The sequence below is a fragment of the Gymnoscopelus braueri genome (genome assembly GCF_963280865.1).
Source record: "Gymnoscopelus braueri genome assembly, chromosome: 19".
In the NCBI taxonomy this organism is placed as follows: domain Eukaryota; kingdom Metazoa; phylum Chordata; class Actinopteri; order Myctophiformes; family Myctophidae; genus Gymnoscopelus; species Gymnoscopelus braueri.
The window spans coordinates 10,080,687-10,104,062 of NC_137621.1; the positions used below are offsets into that span (position 1 = coordinate 10,080,687).

The following is a 23,376-nucleotide window of genomic DNA, read 5'->3' on the forward strand; positions in this document are numbered from 1 at the left end:
AGGAATTAATTAAATGCGATTTTACTGTACCTTTGAAAAATCATGGAATATTCTCTGTGGCCTCCTTCCTCACGTAGATCGGCTCATTACACGCAGGGGGGTGTCGTAGTAGAGGGGGGGGGAATGTCCAGTCGCGATTCTCCATTCCAGAGCTGTGGCCGTTTGAAAATATATATATATATATATAATATAAATTCTTTAACATGAAAGGTGCCAGGGGCACGGTGGCGCAGTCGGCAGCGCTGTCGCCTCACAGCTAGAAGGTCCTGGGTTCAATTCCCGCCGGGGACGCTGTGGGCGCTGGGGGTGTGTTCTCTCCTCCGCGTCATCAGTGCCCATACCTTAGGTGGGGTTGGTGAAAGGGCCTTTCTGTGTGGAGTTTGCATGTTCTCCCCGTGTCTCCTTGGGTAGTTAATACCCTCACAAAAACATGCAGTAATCCTGGTCACTATACTGCCTCCCCCTGGTCAGCCAGGGCGCCTGATGGAGGGGAAAGGAACTGGTTGGAATAACGTGTTCCTTCCAACCCTCAGCTGCTCACGAAGGCGGTCGCAATGAGGGAACGGGCAACCCGCCCAAGATAGCTGTGGTGTTGGGGAGTGTTGTTTCTGTCTGTTGTAAACTGTGCTCCGCTGTACCAAATCAAATTCCTAACATGTTCACATGTCATGGCAATAAAGTCTTCTGATTCTGATTCTGATTCTGATTCTTCCACGCGCTACGTCTAACCAGGGAACCTCCCCCCCTGTCGGGTGATAAGAAGCGGCCTGCTTGCTCCTCATGCATTGAAGGAGGCATGAGCTTCAGCTTGGGCTCTCCCTAGGCTGGCAGAGGGAGAGTAGCGCCCAGGATTACATAGGCAATTGGCACTGGGTGAAAAAATATGGGTTACAAAATCGTGGGATAAAAATTATAAGAAAAAAAAACATGAAAAGGTGCCTAGCTTTTTCTTGATGTGATCACATGATTTCTTGGTGTACTCTTCTTCGGTGGTGCTTGGATCATTCACAGGCTGCGGAGCAGCGCCCCGCACCCCATGTCAAATCTCGTCCTTGGCGGTGAATGAGTTAATGGCGATTATGCAAAATAATTGCGATTATCTCAAATAATTTGTGATTAGATGATTTAATATGTAATAATTGTCACAGGCCTACTTCCAGGACCAAACGCAGAGCAGCACCCACCAGGACCAGGTTCAACTGGATCCAGGAGAGAACCACACCAAGGTCTCTAAGGACTGCAGTGTCTCCTCCAAGCAGCAGCAGCAACAGGAGATGCTGGCTGGTTCTCCTGGTCCAGAGAAGGTCTCCTCCCCCTCCTCCTCCTCCTTCTCTGCGCCTCCCCTGGCCCAGCGCCTCACCCCGACCAGGAGGAAGACCCAGACGGCGGTTCTGGGACCTGTGGTGAGAACCGGCACCTCCTCAGGGCTCCGCAAGGCCCAGTCAGTCCACAGCCTGCTGTCTGAGATGGGTAAGAACCCTGGCACTTTATGTTATTATTATTATTATTATTATTATTATTATTTACCTCGGGTCATATGAGACTGCTCTGTCAGACGACAGTGACACACACACACACACACACACACACACACACACACACACACACACACACACACACACACACACACACACACACAAACACAGATGTGGTCAATTATAGTATATACTGTAGATAGATAGATAGATAGATACAGGGTTATTGTGCTGACAACACATCAATCAATAAAGCATTCCTTTTGGTGGAACATTTATTTATTCTTTGGACCAAGAGCTTAATTTCCCCATGAGAGCACATAACCGTCACGACACTTGAAGTATAGGTTGGCCCAGTGTAAAATATCCAGAATGCCGCAGCACGCTTGGTCTTCAACCAGCCAAAAATGTTCACATGTCTCCCCCCTTCTCCGCTCCCTCCATTGGCTCCCAGTTACTGCCCGCACAGAGTACCAAACTCTGACGTTGGCCTACAAAGCAAGCAAAGGTATGGCACCCCCATATCCTCAAGCCTGATCCAACCCTACAACCCCTCCGGCTCTCTCAGATCAGCTAACACAGGGAAGCTGTCAGAACCTTCCCTAAAACATCCGGGACAACGCTCCCAAACTGTGGAATGAACTCCCCATTGCAATTAGAACTGCAGACGACTCACTCCCAATCTTCTCCCGTAATCTAAAGACTCACCTCTTCAGACTCCACCGTTAGCCCATAGCACTTGTCCTAGCCTTGACGACCTTGCAGGATTATGCAAAGGCTAAAATGTAGATATCATGTTATGTAGACAGATGACAGGTCATTGTTGACCTGGCATCCTATAGTGTGTATAGTTTCAATGTACAGGCTGATGATAGGTTCTTAGTATTAGTTATTATTAGATTATTGGTTTACTTATGTATTACTTTATTATTAGATTACTGTTCCTATGCATTTGATGTATTATCTTTTCCTTGCTTACTGTAAGTCGCTCTGGATTAAGAGCGTCTGCTAAATGCCTAAATTGTAAATTGTAAATATCCCCAACACCTGAAGTATAGGTGGGCCCAGTGTAAAATACCACCAAACACCTGAAGAATTCGGGCCTAGTGTAAAATACCCCTAATAGACCACCGAAGTCTGATGTCATTTACACATCCTTTGTTTGTCTACCTGGTTCGCAGTTTTCCACCCCCATTCTGAATCCCATAGACGTATTTAATATCGCGTCAAATAAGAACTGTGTTCCAAAAATAAACAAATGACCCCGGCGGGTTGACTCTTATGGATATGAAGCATCAACTGACGGTGAGAAAACGCTAATGTTACTTCCGCCGAATTAGTAAAATTTTCGCCAGAAACAGACTGTATCAAATATAAGTGACTGACTATCATAAACGATACAGAACCTCCTCCCTGACAATATCGCCGGGACAGTTTGTTTATATTTGGACCACAATTCTTATATGAGACGATTCTAAGATGACCCAATGTTATTCTCCATAGAGAAATGACTTCCGCAAACCTGGGGATGAACGAATGACGTCAGGACTTCGGTGGTCTATATGGCCATTTATTCAAGTTTCAGATCGCATTTCAGAACATTCTGGGTTATTGCGTTTGTGAAACGGTCTCTCCCTCTCGCTGATCTCTCTTATTTGTGCTGACGTTGGGCATGTCCATATTTGGAGTCCGGGCACACAGACAAACACAACTTGTACAACTTGAACTTCATATAGAAGACATAATACTGTATATTATTATTATATGTAATATAATGATTCATGTATTATTGTCTCTCTGTAGATGCCTCCCAGTCGGTATGCCGTCCCTCCAAGGACGCGTCCCCCCTCCCCCTCCCCCTCCCCCAGCGCCCCACCACCCTCCCCTCCACGCCCAGACGGGCCCTCTCCCCCTCCTCCCTTCCCCCCGCCTCCTACTCCCCCCTCCACAGCCCCAACCCCTCCTCCTCCTCCTCTGGTAACCACGGTAACAGCACGCCCCGTAAGCGCTCCTCCTACATGTCTCCCACCACCTCCTCCATGGCCAAGATGTGTCGCTCCGTTTCCATCGGCGACGGACTCAACGAGCACTCCCCCTCCGAGGATTCTGGGAGTTCGTCGGAGAGCCAGGCGGCGGTGGCGGCGGCGGCGGCGGTGACGTTATCGACGCCGGCCAGGGTGGGCGGAGCCCCGCCGACGGCGTCTCCTGCTCATCTCTGTGGTAACAAACCGGGTGGGGGAGGGGCCAATACCCCCGTGGCGGTGGTTCCCTCCAACGCCTCTCTGGCCACGCCCCCCCACGCCACCATAGTCCTGCCCCTCATCTCCTCCTCCTCCTCCTCGGCCGGTAACCACGGTAACCCTGCGGCCACGCCCTCCAAGGGTCTCCTGCAGTCCAAGCTGATTAGCAAGCCCCTCCCCGATAAACCCTCGCTCACTCTCTGCCCCTCCTTTTCCAAGACCTCCTCTCCGCCCCCCTCCCCTTCCTCTCCTCCCCCCTCCCCCTCCTCTCCTCGCTCCTCCCCCTCCTCTTCACACCCTCCCCAAGTAAGTGCCCCCCAGCTTCAAGGCTCCCAGGAGGCCCCAGCTCAGAGCTCCGTACCAGAGCACATAGGGCCTACGGCGGAGCTGCGTGAGCAGGCCCAGACAGAGGCTCCCTTGACGCAGGAGCTGCAGGGTGAGACTCGTCTTTACAGTGTGTAGCCGCCCTCGTGCGAAAATGCTAACATATGTTACAATTATGATGCATCGCATTAGAAAACCTGAATGGAAACAGAAACGTTTGATTATAAACACTCTGTCTGTCTGTCTGTCTGTCTGTCTGTCTGTCTGTCTGTCTGTCTGTCTCTGTGTGTCTCTCTCTCCAGGTCAGTGTGTGAGTGTAGAGTTGTGTAGATCAGTGGTCAGTGAATTGCAGACATGTGTTCAGAAGGCAGCAGACGTCTACAGGAAGGTGAGAGGAGATGCGACACATTACTCACTTTATTTTTTATTACAAATTGAGATATAAATGCAAGCACGCATTTGTACACGCATGTGCACATGAGTGTGTGTGTGTGTGTGTGTGTGTGTGTGTTACTTGTGAGGGCAAAATGTCGCCACTAGCATAGTATAATTTGAGAAACTGACATTATGGGCACCATTTTCCAGGTCCTCACAGAGAAATGGATGTTTTCTTGTTAAGGCTTGTAAAGGCTTACAAAAATAAGGAAAAGACTCAGGTTGGGGTTACCATTAGACATTTAGAGGTTAGGTTGAGTTGCATGCCGGTGTTGCGCGCTAAAGATAGCAACTAAAATACAAGCTCACAACTCGTTGCGAGCTTGTAGATCTGCTATTTTTTGGGTTTAAATGGCCTAAAAAAAAAAAATGCATTCAGAAAATCGTCATCATAAATTGTCGATGTCCTCACAAGTATAGGAACAAAAACTCTGTGTGTGTCTCCAGGTGACCAGCGTGCCTGCCGCCAACTCCTCCCCCGAGCAGATGGAGATGTCCAAGCTCCTATCGGACGCCTTCCTGGCCGTCAGGGCGGAGCTCAACGCCCTCCCTGCTCTCACCGGATTGGCCGCCATCGCGACGACGGCAGGACGCTCCGGCTCGCCGCCTTCGCCGCCGTGCATTGTGGGTAGCGGCATCGGGGGGGAGGAGCCGGGGGTGGCAGGAGGAGGAGGAGGAGGAGGAGGAGGAGGAGGAGGAGGAGGCGAGGAAGAGGAGGGGACTCTGGCTCTCCTGGAGCGCTACTCCGTTCTCCTGGTGCAGGCCGTGGAGAAACGACTGGAGCACAAGTACTCCTAGACCCATGTTTCTTTTGGGGGGGTCCGGGACCACCAAGGGGTCCGAATGGACCCCTATACGGGTCTGTAAAATCTGAGAGTGAGCAAATGGAACCAAATGGACCCGTAAGGGTCCATTTGGTTCCATTTGCACACTCTCTGAGTTAAATGAACACTGAGGATTTTTACCGTGTTGAGATTTAAAAAAACTGTCTCAAATGGGGGTCCGTGGATTCATGCATATCAAACTGGGGGTCCTCGAGATGAAAAAAAGGTTGAGGATTAACTGTCCTAGACCACCTCCTCCTCTTCCTCCTCATAGACGAAGGATCTCAAAGCCATTTTATTTCCTTGGGGTTTCGGTGCACCTCGTTTTGCCCGGGAACAATAATCGTCTTAACGGATTTTACTTTTTATTTTATTTTTTTTAATTAAAAGCATGATTGCGTCATTCAATGATATTTCCAAAATGAAGGAACGCTGCGTTTCTTTTGTAGAGGACGCGTTTTTTTTTTTAGGAGTCTTAAGTTTTTTTATGAAGTTGTTTCCCAGTCTTAACTACAAACTTGTGGATCAAAGCGTGAACACACGTTTTTTTTTTATACAGTGAAACTGGTCAGGTTTTTGTTCATTAGAACATCAACCCTCACCTACATGCACATGCATGCATGCATGGCATGCCCCACACACACACACACACACACACACACACACACACACACACACACACACCCCTCCTCTCCCCAGTTGAGTGACAATGAAGACATTCAGAGAAGAGTCCAGATCGCTCTGAGGAACTCTCGTGAAACTCGCCTTCTGTTCAGTCGTCTCATTTGACATCGAGACAGAGTGTTTTATTGCACAGGTTTTCAAAGTGGCGGAGCCGGGAGGCGCTTTGAAAACCGTATAGGCACTATGGGAGATTATTGGAAAGGAGAGGAAAAAATAAAGAATTATAATATACTGTAAAATATTAAAAATTCAATTCCTTTATTTAATCATTGTACCAGTTGAACCACGTTCAACCTGGTGGCCCCTATTTTTGGGCAAAGTTATCAAACATTTTCTAACATTTTCAAAAATACGAAAACAATTTAAATAGCGAAAATAGCAGAGAGTGTTGTGTGAGCTTGTAGATCAGCTATTTACGCTATTTTGGTTAAATAAATAAATAAAAAATATTTAATAAATAAAAGCCATTTGGCTTGGGCGGGGGGGCTGCAGCCAGATGGAGTCTACCGCTGTTTGGGTGTCCTTAAGATGGAAACGTTTGAGAAGCCCTGGTTTTATTGTGTTCCAGGTCCCAGAGAACCCCTGGTTTTATTGTGTTCCAGGTCCCAGAAAAGCCCTGGTGTAGTGTTGCATGGTAGAAGACATTATGAGCAGGTCCCAGAGAGCAGCACTGTTTACTGTTACCTGATGTTTACACAGACAAACAGCAGGAACTGTTTTCTGCTCACACTTTATGAATCACTGTCTGTCTGTCTGTCTGTCTGTCTCTCAGACAGACAGACAGACAGTCTCTGTAAGACAGAAATGAGGATTAGACTGAGCTCGTCAGTTAACACTTGGATTTGTGTCGGGCACGTGTCTTAAAGAATGTTGTTGTTTTTTCAACAACAATTGTCAGCAATTAAAGTCAGAGGATTACTAGCAATACTGGGTGTTTTATTAGGGTTTTGGGGTTTACATATTATTTATTATGAGTTGGGTATTGGTTCAGCATCAGCAAGGTGATTATTATTGATGGATGTATTGATAAGTTAACAGGTCATTCACATGACTGGGTGTTGGTCGACAGTGAGCTTATAGACAACCGCTTGCACTTTGAAAACAATCTCAACATTTTCTTTCCAAAATGATGCCAATTTATCATCAAATTAAAATAATCATTAGTCTTACTCTACCGGCTAACCATAACCATCCGTCATCATTCATCAAAGTGCTTGGAGTGACTTTATGGCGCTTTTCCTTTGCATAGAACCAGCTCAACTTTAATCTACTTGCATTTTATTTCCTCTCCCTTGGGGTTGAATTTACTTGGCAGAATTGGGGGGGGGGGGGTGCTTTCATTCAATTGCTGTATCCAGTTCTGAGCTTTTAGATCTGCTATTTCCCCGCTATTTGTCATATGACGAAGTATTTAGGGGCTTAAGTGGTTCATTGTGAAATTAATCAATATTGATAAATATTGGCCTATTTCTTGCCAAATTTTTTTGTTGTTAGACTGCAGATAATTTCTGGTATTAGCATAAACATTAACTTTATTTTAAGGATTATTAAGCAATCATCTATACAAAGGGTTGGACATCGCTATAATGATGACCAACTACATTGAGTGGAAGAGCGAGTCGAGTCGGTCCTTTGCACTGGAAAAGCACCATTACACACCAGGGTTTAGTCTGTTGAACCTGTATACACAACACTAACACTACCACAACAACCCTACAACACTTAAACACTGTAACACCATAACACTACAGCATAGCATTAGAACACAATGGTACAATATCTTAACAGCAATCAATCTTCTAGTCTTAAATGAACACAATTCATCCATGTTTTCACTCTGAGTTGACTGTGTGTGTATGTGTGAAATAGAGAGAGAGAGAGAGAGAGAGAAAGAGAGAGACTGTTACAGAATCACGTATGAACATTTATATGTATGTACTGTTACTGTATGTCTATTTATTGGTTGAAACAGGTCCATGGAAGTTTTTTTTGTCACCTTTTTTTGTTTTGAGACTACTGATGGATATAATGTTACTACGGTAATGGGACGTTGTGTTCCACGGAGACAAACGGCAGAAACGACTTACTGTGTTTTTTAAAAGATTCATGAGTAATATGACACCATCCAACTACTGTAGCAACAGTACTGAGTTCCTGCTGTTTTGTACTTTGTTGTATTGTTTCTCTGCTCCGATATCATGTCATGTTATGTCACTGCTGTTGGATGAAAACCGACGGTAGTTTCTCTCTCCACCTGATGGTGGTAATGTATTATTGTAGAACAGTGGTTCTCAATTTGGGATCCAGGGACTGTCGGGGTTCCTTATCGGGGGTTCCAAATGGACCCTTGCAGGTCAGTAACTCTGAAAGTGTACATTTCTACACTCTTGAGTTATGGAGGTCCTTGACCTGGATCGCATCTGTGTCACTTAGGATTTCTTTGGCTATTCAAAAATAGCAGATATACAAGCTCATAGCGCGGCACTCGGTGCCGCGCTATGAGCTTGTAGATCTGCTATTTTTGAAAAATCTTCAAAAAACTGTTAGGATTTAGAAAAAATTAATTAAGAATCACTTCAGGTCTTAATGGGTTAAATGGCTTGAGAACCAATGTTGTAGAAGTCCCAACTTTTTACAGTAACGTCCCAGAGAGAGATACTTTCTGCAGTTCAATTTCGCCCCCAAGTGGAACCATTTAAGATGCAAAGTCAAGCTTCTTCATCATGGCTGTGATGCAGCCTGGTTGAACGTTCTGTCTGTGTTGTTCTGTTGAGGAACATTAAACGAATCAATGTCCGACACTAAAAATAGGACGCTGGACTACAATAGACTGCACTGTCTGCAAGCCTTGTAGCCTATACTACTTGTGAATTCACGCAACATTATGTTCATGTTTTTTGGGGCCCTAAGAGTTCTAGTAGTTCTTCTGAACGTAATGCAAGTTTTCAAGTAAAACGATAAACAATCAATTGTACATTTTTAGGTTCAATTTCAACAGCAGTTGACCAAAGGGGACTGAATGACGATGTATCTAGCAGACAGCCAGAAGGTGCTCAAAGTTTGTGTCAAATGTAATTATTAAAGTTTACAACACTGGTTTTAACTTTTTGTTGCCTTAATGACCCGACGTGTGAAAGAAATGTTCAGAGTAAAAGAGTCTTACATTGTACTGTAATTTAAAATCAGCTTGTCGGTGGTCAAATATCCAAAACATAAATAGAGAACGCATAACAACGCAACAATTTACATTTGAAATGAGTTGTCTGTTTCAACCACACTGACTATACTGACATGAAAAACTACTGACACATCCTGTAACACATTTAGGTCCTCAACTTATCTCTTCAGTCTGTTGTCATTTCTTTATCATAATTCTTCCCTCTTCAATCTGGTATCCGTGGACAAATACATATTGTATTAATGTTGGGACCAGTGGTGGAAAGTATCTAAGTACATTTACTTAAGTATTGTACAATGTTGAGGTATTTGTACCTCAACAGTAATATTTTACTTGAGTATTTCCAATTTCCAATACTTTCACTTCTACTCCACTACATCTCAGAGGCAAATATTGTACTTTTACTCCACTACAATTATTTGAAAACTTTAGTTACTTATTATTATATTATGAAACATACATTAACCACTTTACCCCTATTGTATACCTTATTTGAAAATAGCAGATCTACAAGCTCACAACGCGTCGCATCGCGAAGCGTTGAGAGCTTGTAGATCTGCTATTTTCAAATATTTCAGTACTTTTACTTTTAGTACTTTAAGTACATTTTGATGCCAATACTTTTGTACTTTTACTCAAGTACATTTTTAATTCTGGACTTTTACTTGTAACAGAGTATTTCTATATTGCAGTATTGGTACTTTTACTTAAGTAAAGATTTTTTTGTACTTTTTCCACCACTGGTTGGGACCACTGGTGGTCCCCGGACCACTGGTTGAAAACCACTGAAATACGAAACCAACTAACAGGTGCTCTTATGGGCAACAACCACCGCTAGATGTCGCACGGACACAGACATCAACGCGACAGACAGACAGACAGACAGACAGAGGGCCGACGGAGAGAAGATGCTCGGCAATCCGAGTCCCACCTTAACGGAGAGAGAGGAATCAAATAGAGCCGTTTTTTAGTTTACAACAGTAATAACATTCATCATCATATTAATAATAGGGCACGAAGGCGTGGCTGTCTTTGTTTTACAGTCAGGAGCACAACAGGGATCATCATCAGGCCCATCATGATGTCTGTGGCCAATGCGAGACACACCGTCCTCAACCCGGTGAGAATGAAGATGCTCTTTGAATCATTTCATCTTCCAAGTTCAGCTTTTATATCTGTTACGTTAATAACGTTCCTCTGGTGCGCGTTACCATGAACACAATCAGATTGTATATGTGCACTATATATGTGCGTGTGTGTCACACGCACTGTTCTGTTGACAACGTGGTCCAATATTTCTGCAACACGCAGCCTTTATCCCTTCTAAATAATGTGATATGGAATTACATCATGAGACGATTCATAATAGTGTTTATGATGATACGTTAAAGCACCATGTACTTTAACTGTATATTATGGTAAATAAAGGATAGAGGAAGCTTATTATTAGCCTACTGTAGGTATATTACATTGATCAAATAGTGTTTATGGTAAATAAAGGAGCATATTAGCCTACAGTAGATATATTTCATTGATCATAATAGTGTTTATTATGGTACATAAATGAGCATATTAGCCTACAGTAGGTATGTCATTGATCATAATAGTGTTTATTATGGTACAGAAAGGAGCATATTATTAGCCTACAGTAGGTATATTTCATTGATCATAATAGTGTTTATTATGGTACATAAAGGAGCATATTAACCTACAGTAGGTATATTTTATTGATCATAATAGTGTTTATTATGGTACATAAAGGAGCATATTAGCCTACAGTAGGTATATTGTATTGATCATAGTGTTTATTATGGTACATAAAGGAGCATATTAACCTACAGTAGGTATATTTCATTGATCATAATAGTGTTTATGGTAAATAAAGGAACATATAGACTACTGTAGGTGTATTCCATTGATCATAATAGTTGTAGTGGCTATTCGTCAACAACAATAAAACTCCAAAAGGCCACTGAGGCACCGGGTATAGCGAATCTTACGCAGATCAGGAATGAGTCCATTGTTCTGTCAGGCAGTGAATTTTTGTGCCATTTGTTCAGCTCTCCAGATGGACAATACAAGCAAAAAGATGGTAAAAAAAAGTCTGACCCTGAAGCTGGTAAAAACGTGTGCACTTTCCGGTGCCAATCTGACTCTGTGTCTGACTGATGACAGTTAAGTAAATTCACCTGTGCACCCCAATTTGCCCAATACCTTCAAAATAAAAGCATTTTAGCTGGAACACAAAATGTACTGAAATAATACTGTTGTAATCAAACTAATTCTACAAAACAAATCAAATAAATAAAGACAATACATAAATGTGAAAAATACTGAATGGCTTCCACAATAGTGTTTATGGATAATAAAAGGAGCATATTAGCCTACTGTAGGTGTATTCCATTGATCATAATAGTGTTTATGAAGGTAAAGCATCATGTATTGTAGTAGGTACAGTATATTCCATTGATCACAATAGTATTTATGGTAATTGACCCATTAAGACCTGAGGCCGATTCTACAAATGCCAAATGTTCAAAAATACATGTACAAGCTTTTCGTGACGCGCTGTGAGCTTGTAGATCTGCTATTTTTGAATGGCCAACGTGAAAATCTAAATTGACACATGCTATTTCCCGGTTTTAACGAGATAAAGCATCATACTGTAGTTTTTATTTTATTTTATTTTGTACCATTGATCATATAAAGTAAGTAAACCATGTAGTCATGGATGTATATATTGTAGGTACACAGTGACAGTACCGTATATATTCCATTCATTGATCATATGTTTATATGGTCAATAAATCATGTCTCCTCAGGTGGTTCCATACACTGGAAGCATTCCAGGAGGGTTGGAGCCTGGAGAGATCGTCCTCATTCAGGGCACTGTTCTCCCCGATGCTGACAGGTAAGAGGTGTGTGTGTGTGGGTGTGGGTGTGAACGCAATGCTGACAAAACCTAAGTTACTTATAATTGACATATAGATGCAAAGATAGATCGATCGACAGACAGACAGACAGACAGACTTTTATCCAGAAAGGAAATTCCGGTGTAAATAAACTAAACTCTCTGAAATTATATTCCCACTTTGACAGTAAATCTCCACTAGCCCGGTTGCGTCATTTTGGCACGTTGCGCGTTTGATGCATTGTGTTCAACATTGGCAAACTTTGAGGACGTAAGTGCCGTGGGGTGCCGGGGCGAGACGCTGGGCGAGACCTGCTACTGAGAGTGTCTAACCGGAAGGGGCGTAAGTACCGCCCTAGGAAGTTACGTTGATGCTTTGCAGATCTGTTTTACATTTCCCGTGCATGAAACCTGTGTTGTGATTGGTGGAAAAAAGGCAGCTTCCGGGGGAAGTACATAAGACGGAAGCACTGCCCCATAGACACGCTTTTTCCTTAGGTCGTCCGCAGGCTTTTCTCTTTTGAGATGAGAAAGGGGCTCATGGGAAACGAGGCTAACCGGGAACGATGCTAACTCGGCAAGCATTGCGCTTGTAGTTTCAGTGAGCCAACCGCTCTAATGCACGTCAAACAAACCAGTCACCAGAAAACAGGCACTGCCCACCACAAACCTCCAAGATAACATGTCGCACATCTAACACCTCTCAGCATGCGTTATACTGTATCTGGCGCAGATATGTGATGGTTCCTTCCCTTCGTCCTGCGTGCATCTCTTATCTCATGTACAACAGGTGTGTCGTCACACCCGGCTCTTGAGTCTATTTTGTTTGACTCTGGCTGATTAAATAATCCATCACCTATACCAGTGGTTCTCAAACAGTGGTCCGGGGACCACCAGTGGTCCTTGAGGGGGTTCTAAGGGGTCCCCAGACAAAATAGTAGTTAGGAACCAAATTGACCCTTGTGTGTCTGTAACTCTGAGAGTGTACAAATGGAACCAAATGGACCCTAACGGGTCCATTTATTTGTACACTCTCAGAGTTAAATGAACACTGATGATGATACAGTGTAGATGGGATCCCCAAGAAATCAAAATGGTTGAGTCCCTGGCATATCTTTTCAAATGGGGGTCCCTGGGCTAATATGTGTCAATTTGGGGGTCCTTGACACAAAAAAGGTTGAAAACCACTGACCTATACAACAATATTACAATAACAATCCCAAATCCCAAACAATATCTAGTCGTGATATTGATATGCAATCTTAGTGTTTTTGGAATCGCAGCTTTTACCGTTTCCAAATCGGTGAGCTTTGTCTCCTCCTTACAGGTTCCAGATAGACCTGTCGAGTGGCTGCAGTACCAAGCCCCGCTCCGACATCGGCCTGCACTTCAACCCGCGCTTCGGGGCCTCGCCGTGCGTGGTGTGCAACTCCCTGCGGGGCGAAAACTGGGGCGGCGAGGAGACCCTCCACCAGCTGCCTTACAAACGGGGAGCGCCCTTCGAGACCATCATCCTGGTGCACAAAGACGTCTTCAAGGTAGGCACACCCCCGGTCCTGTTGGAGATAAACAAGACATGACTCAGTCATGTATATACCAGCATGCAGAACGGACGCTACGCAAGCGCGTATGGAGAGGTGTAAAGTAACTAAGTACATTTACTCAAGTACTTTACTTAGATTTTGTCCTATATATTACTCTGTGTCACAGCGATTTGAACCGACGGCAGGCGTGTATAGTAGCCTCAGAGGCGAGAGGCGTGTCTAGTACCATAGCTTGGGAGGACGACACCGCCCGTTCAGAGTATGGGAACGTATCCCCATTGGCTTAAAGGACAGCCAATGATCGAAAACATGTCGAGAATATGTCGAGAAATGACTAGTGCTGAGTCTCTTTGTAGACCTGCATTGCATGCTGGTAAAAAGGCTTTTGGAAGTAGCATTACCCTCGTTCTACTGGGTAGAGTATAGATGGGTCCCAAACTGTGGGTTTGGGACCCCCCAGGGGGGTCACCAGATGATTTGGGGGTGGGGGGGGGGGTATACAAACATCCAGTATAAGTGTATACAGGGTATTTGCACTAAAGTGACAATTTAAGGACTTTTAAGGCCTTTTTGATACCTCTAAAATGAAAGCAATAAACTAATAATACCATCACTACGTCAAAGGTAACCAACAAACTATACTGTAAAAAATGGTTAACTTTGGCCACATTGTCAAATATTACCTAAAAAGAGGCAAACATTGTGAAAATAGGTGACCTACAACCTCACAACACCTTGCATCGCGAGGCGTTGTGAGCTTGTAGTTCAGCTATTTTCACAATATTTATCTGTGGAACAGAGTCAAAGTAAATGTAATGCCTACAATTCCAAGTGCTTGTCAGGGTGGGGGGGTCCCCAGTTCAAATATGATTATCTTGGGGGGTGACGGCCTGAAAAGTTTGGGAACCCTTGCAGAACACACGCACATACAGACATAAAACACACGTGCGCACGCATAAAGGATAAGGATAATTCCTTTTAACAGGACGTTCATGAAAGTCCTTGCGGGCTTGTTTCCAATGAGGGCCTGTGAGCAATTAGGGGTTAAGAGTCTTGCTCAGGGACGAATTTAATTTCATCGACATGTATGCTGGCGTGGCCTGGAATCATACCTGGGGCAACCAGGGCCTCTGGCTCCCTAGGCGGGCTCACTAACCACTCAGCTATGGCCGCCCCATACACACGCGAGCGGCCGCGCGCACACACACACGCGCACACGCACACGCACACTCACACGCACACTCTCAATGTCATCATTGCTGTCAAGCGGAAACCTTGCATCCCCAAATTTCATCTTTTGATGTTTAAACCTACAGTAAGTCGTGTGACAGTATCACGCAAATGTAGCGTAAATAGCCGATTTCCAAGCTCACAACGCGTCACATTGCGATGGGGTTGTGAGCTTGTAGATCTGCCATTTTCTAGGAAGTTGCGAAAGAATTTGCCTGTAATAACCCACGATTGGGAGACCAGGTTGAAAGTGGTTAAAGGCCCACTACCTTCTTCCTGGGCAAACACTGACATTTTTACCATTGAGCTAATAGAGCCTGCTGCCTGCTTGCTCAGGGGATAAATTCAATCTTGACCATCAGATCCTGTGTCTAGGTGAGACATGACCTTTGCCACGATCTAAATGTCTCAATAGAAGAGCAGGGAGTCAAAATACAACCACCCCAATTGTATAAGTTATATTGTATTAACATACCCTACCATACAGATTGGACAAAAATTAAATGTATTCATTAAAAAAATGTTACGTAAAGTGTGTCTGTGGGTTTTATAAATATTTATAGCCAATGAAAAGTATTAACAAGAGCTCATGACTAATTAACTACATTGGATCCATTGGAACACATGTCATCTTTTTAATATTTCCTAAAAAGTAATGGTTTTGGACACAATAAGGTTTCCACTCGACAACAAAAAGCCTGATTTACGTATACTTAGTTGCTTGCCGGCGTCGCTTGTGAGCTTGTATATCTGCTATTTAGGGCAGGCAACGCTAGTGTTCAACTAAGATATAAATCAGGCTTTAAGAAGTGAACACAGTAATGAGGTTAGTAACATGGGCATCATTGTCTTCACCACTAGGTGGCGGTGAACGGCACTCACCTGTTGGAATACAGGCACAGAGTCCCATTGGAAAGAGTCAACACGTTTTCTATTTCTGGCAAAGTCGTGGTTCACGCTGTTGGCTACATCCCAAACTCAGTAAGGCTTTGTTTCATGTTTTCTTTGGTTAGATTTATAGCATTTAGACTGGTTTTGTTATTATAATCCCACATTTATTTAACATTTTCTAACTTTGTCTTTCTTTCCCTCCCCAACCCGTAGGCAATATATTCGGAATCGGGTGACATGGTGAGTTATTCCTTTTGCGTCATCTACATAATCTGCTTTTAATTTGTACAACATTATCTTGTGTGGTTGCACACACAAAAATATCTGACACTTTGGTAGAGGTTTGGGTTGTGTGTTACACAATAGTTCAATAGTTGCTCCATTGATTAGCAATTGGTGTTTCAAAAAGTCTTCTCGTTGACTTACATTACACAGTGAAAAAGTCACTCTTTTTAGAGCAAACAAATTAGAACAAGTCACATTCTGATAATGTACAGTATAACATTACAGAGCTAGACACTGCATTTAGAAAATAATAAGAATGTAAACCCCATTGTTGATTTTAATATTTGTAATTGCAAAGAATATCTGGATCTTTTTTTTATTCTTGTTTTTTAAATGCTGGGTCAGTTTATTTTTATGTTACATATTGGCACAATTTGCTTTATTTGCATTTGTTTATGGGCTAAAAGAGAGACTTTAAGATCTGTTTCTGTGTGCAATGTAAGTCAATGAGGAATGCATTTCTAATCAACGGAGCAACTATTGAAGATATATCACCAATATCTGGAGTTACATCATGGCAAAGATCTAGCAACATGCCATTTTGCTTTTATTTGACCTTTATTTACCCAGGCCAGGTTCACTGAGAACACATTTTCAGGAAAGCCCCGGTTCACACTCACACACATTAAAACCAGTGGTGTAAAGTAACTAAGTACATGTACTCAAGTACTGTACTTAAGTAAAATGTTTAGGTATTTTTACTTTACTGACGTATTTCCCCTTTTCAGTACTTTTACTTCTACTCCACCACATCTCAGAGGCAAATATTGTACTTTTACTCCACTACAATCATTTGAAAACTTAGTTACTGGTTACTTTGAAATGATCAATTATTATATTATAAAACATACATTAACCACTTTTGCCCTATTTAATACATAGGCATAGGTAGCATACTTACATAGGCAAAGGCTTGTCTAATAAATATCTATTCTCTAACATCCTAGAGTCTTCTTTACAAAGGCAGCCTTTGTATGGCTTGTCTATTACTGCCATTTTTGCTATTTAATGTTGTTTTGTGCAAAACTAAGGCATTTTAATTCCCTGTACCCCATGTGGATAGCTTTAAAGCACAGCTCAAGACCTATTTCTTCACTCTTGCTTTTGTTGTTATTCATGTCCTCACTGTTTTGCCGTTTGCTATTATTTTAATGTTTTATGCTTTTCTTTTTTTGCTTTATTGTTAAATTTGCTGTAATTGTATTCTTGCTCTGTAAAGCACTTTGAGCTGCATTTCATGTCATGAAAGGTGCTATACAAATAAAGTTTATTATTATTAAATATCTATTCTCTAACATCCTAGAGTCTTCCTTACAAAGGCAGCATACTGAAAGGCTTGCGTCCAGGACAGCACATCACCATCAAGGGACAGGTCAGCATGTACCCCCACAGGTAACCAAGCACATCTGGCTATTACTTTTTTTTTTCTTTCTTTAAATGTTTTATCCCGCGATTTTGTAACCCTTTTTTCACCCGGTGCCAATTTTCTAAGTGATCCTGGGCACTACACTCCCCCCACCAGCCTAGGGAGCCCAGGGCCGAGCTCATGCCTCCTTCAATGCATGAGAGCCAACTGACCTTCTTGTCACCTGACAGGGGGGAGTTTCCCCGGTAGGACGTAGTGCGTGGAAGGAACACGTTATTCCAACCAGTTCCCTTCCCCTCCATCAGGCGCCCCGGCTGTCATGGGGGAGGCGGTATAGCGACCAGGATTACTACATGTTTTTGTCTATTACTTTCTTACTGTAACCAAGCACATCTCCCCTGGACTCAATCAATCACTACTATCTACTGTCAATTCAATCAGTTATCGTTTATAACGGTGTTCATACCTTGTAAGGAATTATGTTTATCGTTGCTGTTGGGCAGAACTTATCTCCACATTCTATGTTTTTGAACTACTGAACTTCACAGTGATCATACTGAACTACTGTATGGTTACCTTCAGCTTCACAGTGAACCTACGCACCAGCAGGACGGAGAACATCGCTCTGCAGCTGAACCCCCGCATGAAGTCTGGGACGTTCATCCGGAACTCCTACCTGAGTGAGGCGTGGGGCCGCGAGGAGAGGGAGGTCCCCTTCTTCCCCTTCTCACCGGGGGAATACTTTGAGGTGATGAGGCCGATGATTTGATATTCTAGAATGAAGTTACTTTTTATTTTTATTTATTTATTTTATTATTATTCCCATTTTCTCAAAGCCATTTCACATAGGGGGCCGCAGCCAGAAGCTATAGCTACCTCCTTGCCATGGAAAAGTTTGGGAACCACTGTACATATATTAAGACAACACTACGTATCAATTCAATTCAATTCAATCTTTATTTCAAACCCAGGGAGATCCATATCACAATTATACAACACAACACAATAAAATAATAGAAAGAAAAATAAAAAATAAAATGCAAATAGTCCACATTGTTCAGTTTCTGACATACAAACATGTATCCTTTTGTATCTAGAAATTACCATAAGCTCCTATAATAATAATAATAATAATAATAATAACTAGAAAATGTGCTCCTCGGAGCACAAGTCTCCGCCAGCAGACCTGTGCTATTTTAATAGCACGGGTCGTCTTGGTAGAACGGGTCGTCTTGGTAGAATGCGCGTGGTTTTTGGTGTTCTGCAGGGGCGTCTGAATATGTAGTGTCTGCATCTAAAAAATGTTCTTCTTGAAGCAATGTGTCATATGGGAGTCGTCGTAATTGACTGGTTTGTTCAAATGCTTGTCTGTCTTCTTCATCTTCATTGTCCTGAACAGTTTCAGCAGTTGATTGGTGTGTTTGATCTATGTCAGTTTTCTCTAGTGCTACATAATGTATTTGATCAAGGTGGCCAATTGTTACAGTATTAAGACTTCGGCCTTGTTGTGGGATCAATTCAACTCTATAGTCCTCTTCTGTGTTACTGTTGTAGATGAGTATGCTTTCTTAGCTTTGGCCTTCTGCGCCTTTGCTTGACCAATGTTAGGTGTTCTCAGAGGGACACACAGACTGGAAGGTACTGAAGGTACTGTTCCAATCAAGACTGATTGATCCTGTCTTACCTCACTTCAAAGGACATAAATGGCCTTTTGAAGTGACACACCTATTTATAGGATTTTATTTCGTCATGCGTCCCTCTAGCCAATCAAAGGCATTGGTGTCAACATATTGACACGTGTCACGTGGAGCTTGACCAATGTTAGCTTGGCTAGGGGCCATGCTAACACACGGCGGGACGAAGCGAAAACATACTCTCCACCTCCGGCGGAGACAATAATAATACATACGATTTATATAGCGCTTTTCTAAATACTCAAAGTCGCTTTACATAGCAGAAAAATAACAACTTTATTAGAATTGTTAAAAAGGATTAAAATCTATAAAAGAAAAGTACGATAAAAAGGAGGGGCAGGGGTTGGGGTTTTATGTAGGGAATGCGATTCTGAAAAGGTGGGTTTTGAGTGTGGTTTTAAACATGGTGAGGGTGGGAGCAGCTCTGATGTGAGCTGGGAGTGAGTTCCACAGTTTGGGGGCAGCCGCAGAGAAGGCCCTGTCACCCCAGGTTCGTTTATTTGTCCAGAGGGTGTCCAGGATGTTGTCATCACCCGACCTGAGGGAGCGGGAGGGGGCATGGCGTTTGATGAGTACAGAGATGTAGTGGGGGGCCTGGTTGTTGAGGGCTTTGTAGGTGGTGATGAGTATCTTGAAGTCAATTCGATGTTTGACTGGGAGCCAATGAAGGTCACGTCACGTGACGTCACGTCTCCTGTAATTTGAGTGCCCTTCTCAACCGGTTAACTCAAAATTGTAGCTAACCGCTGTGTTCTCCTCCAGGTTCTCATCCTCTGCCAGCCCCACCAGTTCAAGCTGGCGGTGAACGGCTGCCACCTGTTTGAGTTCCGACATCGCGTCCAGGACCTCGGCAGCATTGACCAGCTGGAGGTCATGGGAGATGTGGAGCTGAGTGACATCAAGCTGTGGTGACCGAGGCTAGGGTTGTATTGTTGACACGGCTAATCTAAAGGCTACGATGATGGAATGCAGCAGGTTACGGGTGCTAGGCTAGGCTAGCACGTCGTTCATGCTCTGGCCATTGATGCTAAGCTAGCTACGGTGACCCCCAGACAGTGAATACATGAGTAAAGCAAAGCCCCCCATGCTGATTGTCGGCATTGCCAGGCTTGCTTTCCGGCCTTGAAGTAGCTAGTCCTCGGTCCATGGTGTCAAGCTAGCATAGCATTTTTTGGTGACCTGAGATGATGACATCTAAGGCTAGGCTATCCCCCCGTCCCGGATGGAAATTTTGGTGCATGAGAAAGATGTTTGGTTTTACAGGCCAGGAGCCCCTGTATTTGAACCATGACTGTTTACAGCTAAAACAAAGCTACGTTTGCCTTGGTTTATCTCTTAGACTATCTCTAGAGCACTTTTACTGTAATAATAAGCCCCGTATACTTTAGTGCACTGTGCAAAGAAAACGGACATAATATGTACAAATTAATATGTATAGTAGTATTGGTTTAATTTCAAATGGCACAAAATGTCACCAAATGAAATATCAAACGCAACCATGTGCATTTGAAGGGCTGCCCTTCAACGCCCTCGCGTTGGAGCGAGTTTACGCGCAACCAGTTCATTCTACAACTATATACTGTATGAAAAGTCACTTCTAGACACTTCCTGTCATCGTTTCTAAACAAGCAGTAGTGCATTTTATATTTTCAAGGTGGAAAACAAATATTATTTTGTAAATTATGATGATCGCAGTCATTTACAAGTTTTTATACATGACGTTTTAACTTAATAGAAGCTGAAAGCAAAAACTCCTGCGCACCGTCTTCAAATGCAAGAAAAAAAGTCCTTCAGATTACTGTTGTTATATTCCCATTAAACGTTTATTCACGCATTTGTCAGCACCATTCTTGCATTCTTTCACTATGTAGGGCCCTCGTCTGGTCTTCTCCTAAGCACCTGTCACCTTTGTAGGTGTGCAAAGACTTGCTTTTCATTATTAGAAGCCAACATAACTGTTGATTTCAGGTTAATTATGTTGTCAAGATCACATCTCTCAGGAACATGAATCCATTCAGCAGCTGGGACATGTCATCGCTTTGTGCAATCAAAACCCGATGTATACTTTGTTGTATGACGGCGTCGCCAGCCAAAAAATTGCTGATCTACAAGCTTGCGACGCGTTGTGGGCGTGTAGGATTGGTTATTTCCGTACAACACAATATAAATGAAGCCTAATTTGAAGCACAGTGCACCACAGGATCATTTCAAATGTGTGTGTCAATGAAACAATGTAATGTTTTGCAATTTTATGCAAATTATAGCAGTGAAGTGTCTGTCCTTTTGTTTTTTTTTAGTTTTTTTTATAATGTTACAGCTCTCATTCTCCTCAGTGGTGCATTCCATGTGGCCTGCTCTAATCAATAATTAATATTTAATTTGAAGACTTGTATATTGCAATGCCAATCTGTCTGTTGTAAATTATATGTATAACGAAGAATTTACTGTATTATAAATAATTTCATTTTAAATAAACATAATTGCATTTACTCTTCTTGGGTCTCACACTGGGTCTCACGGTTTTGATAGAGAATCGGATAGGAATGCCAAAATAATTTCCTTTTGAATGGATAAGACGTCATTTTAAATCCAAATAAAATCTAATGGCAGATATTGCACTTTCAGAAGAAATTATTCTGTTACACCACAAGGTGTCACAAGGGGATAACATTTGAACAGACAAACGCATCCACAGTATAAAATGACAACCTTATATCTCCATATTTCATCCTTTTGTGTATTTTTTTTCCATTAAGCCCTACTTTGTATTTTGTCATATGAAACATTTTAATTAAATACAAATACACAAAAATATATATAACACAATAAAGCCTGAAAGCTTATTTCTTTATTATTATTATTATTATTATTATTATTATTTTTGTTGCCTTTGACCCCCTTTTCTCCCCAATTTAGTCTTTATGCCAATGAATTCGTCCCCACACACATTTGTGTGAAACAGGAGCAATATAGGGCAACCTGATATTAACCATAATATCGTCATCGTTGGAGTATTATATGAGCATTTGGAAATATGAATGGTTGTTTATGTCAGATCAGCACCATAGTAAGCACCATAGATGTCAGGTAAGCACCATAGGAAGCACCATAGATGACAGGTAAGCGCCATAGGAAGCACCATAGATGACAGGAAGCACCATAGGAAGCACCATAGATGACAGGTAAGCACCATAGGAAGCACCATAGATGACAGGTAAGCGCCATAGGAAGCACCATAGATGACAGGTAAGCGCCATAGGAAGCACCATAGATGACAGGTAAGCGCCATAGATGACAGGTATAGCTGTATACAGCATATCTAGCTGTTGCAAAAGTCCTCTGCTTGTTGAAGAACCATCTCATGTTATAGAGGTCCTCAGAAGAGCCCGTCCATTTGGCTGTTTTAACAGTATTTTCATTGCCATTATTAATGGGAATATGAAAGCTATTTAAACTTTATTCAGCGAAAGGCTGCAGGCTGGTCATAGTTTAGTGAGTAGTACTAGTAGAGAGGCCATCTGTAAGCAGAAGGTCACCGTTTCACCTCCCACACCTGTTGTCTATGTGCTGTGATTGCCTCCCCACTCTGCCTGTCTGTCAAATGATCACCATGTAAGACAGAGGGACAGAAAGCTCTGATAGGGTTATCTCATTCATAACAGAAAATGTGTTGTTCACAAGCTCTGTGTGTCTGTCTGTAAGAACACTACTGTATCTTACAATGTCTAAAGGCCATGTCCCACTGTTGCGGTGGTTACTGTCACTTTAAAAAACATCTGGCCGGTTAGCGCGTGGTGCGTCCATACGGGCGACCTACAGTAGGCAACTGCCTAGAGCGGCAGTAACAATTAAATCTATTTGATCCCATAGGAAGACTGCAGTTTTCAACTGTTCCCAGCTGATATCTGCCCACAGAGGAGCAGATATGTATCTTGGTGATGTGTGACAAATTTTCAGAGGCAGGACTTGAACCTGTGACCTTATGCTCACCATGTAGTCACTCTATCCATTGAGCTATGACTGCCACTCTAAGCATCATAGTAGTTCTCAGACATCTTAATGTCAAGGACCAGCAAATTCATACGAATTTGGCAGCAGAGCCCAGTCTGAAATGTAGTGCCAGGGGCCCCCATAAGAAAGATTTGTGTTTAAAACTTGAAAGACATTTTGTCAAGATGTTGAGGACACCTTGAAGGGGCCGGGTTTACAAAAACCTGTACCCTCCTGGTTTCCAGGCAGGCTCTTAACCCTGTGAGCCACCATACTTACTGTGTGCCAAATGGGTATTGACACAA

General features: G+C 42.8%; 2 protein-coding genes across 2 annotated transcripts in view; both read left to right on the forward strand.

Moving 5' to 3' along the window:
- The window catches only part of LOC308074651 (uncharacterized protein), a gene marked incomplete at both ends in the record, with an annotated part of 46,383 nt that extends 41,111 nt beyond the window's left edge, over positions 1-5,272 (forward strand). Inside the window, 4 exons of the mRNA XM_080414158.1 lie at positions 1,149-1,470; positions 3,279-4,151; positions 4,342-4,427; positions 4,922-5,272. Coding sequence (XP_080270284.1) covers positions 1,149-1,470; positions 3,279-4,151; positions 4,342-4,427; positions 4,922-5,272 — 1,632 coding nt within the window. The remainder of the gene's footprint in view (positions 1-1,148; positions 1,471-3,278; positions 4,152-4,341; positions 4,428-4,921) is intronic.
- Positions 5,273-10,241: 4,969 nt separating this feature from the next.
- Positions 10,242-20,752, forward strand: lgals8b (galectin 8b; the record flags this gene model as incomplete). Its single annotated transcript, XM_080414449.1, has 8 exons — positions 10,242-10,280; positions 11,983-12,071; positions 13,399-13,609; positions 15,707-15,826; positions 15,950-15,976; positions 17,325-17,413; positions 17,970-18,135; positions 19,844-20,752. 8 exons carry the CDS (start codon positions 10,242-10,244, stop codon positions 19,991-19,993), a joined length of 891 nt encoding a protein of 296 aa, XP_080270575.1. The 3' UTR covers positions 19,994-20,752.
- Between the last annotated feature and the right edge of the window lie 2,624 nt (positions 20,753-23,376).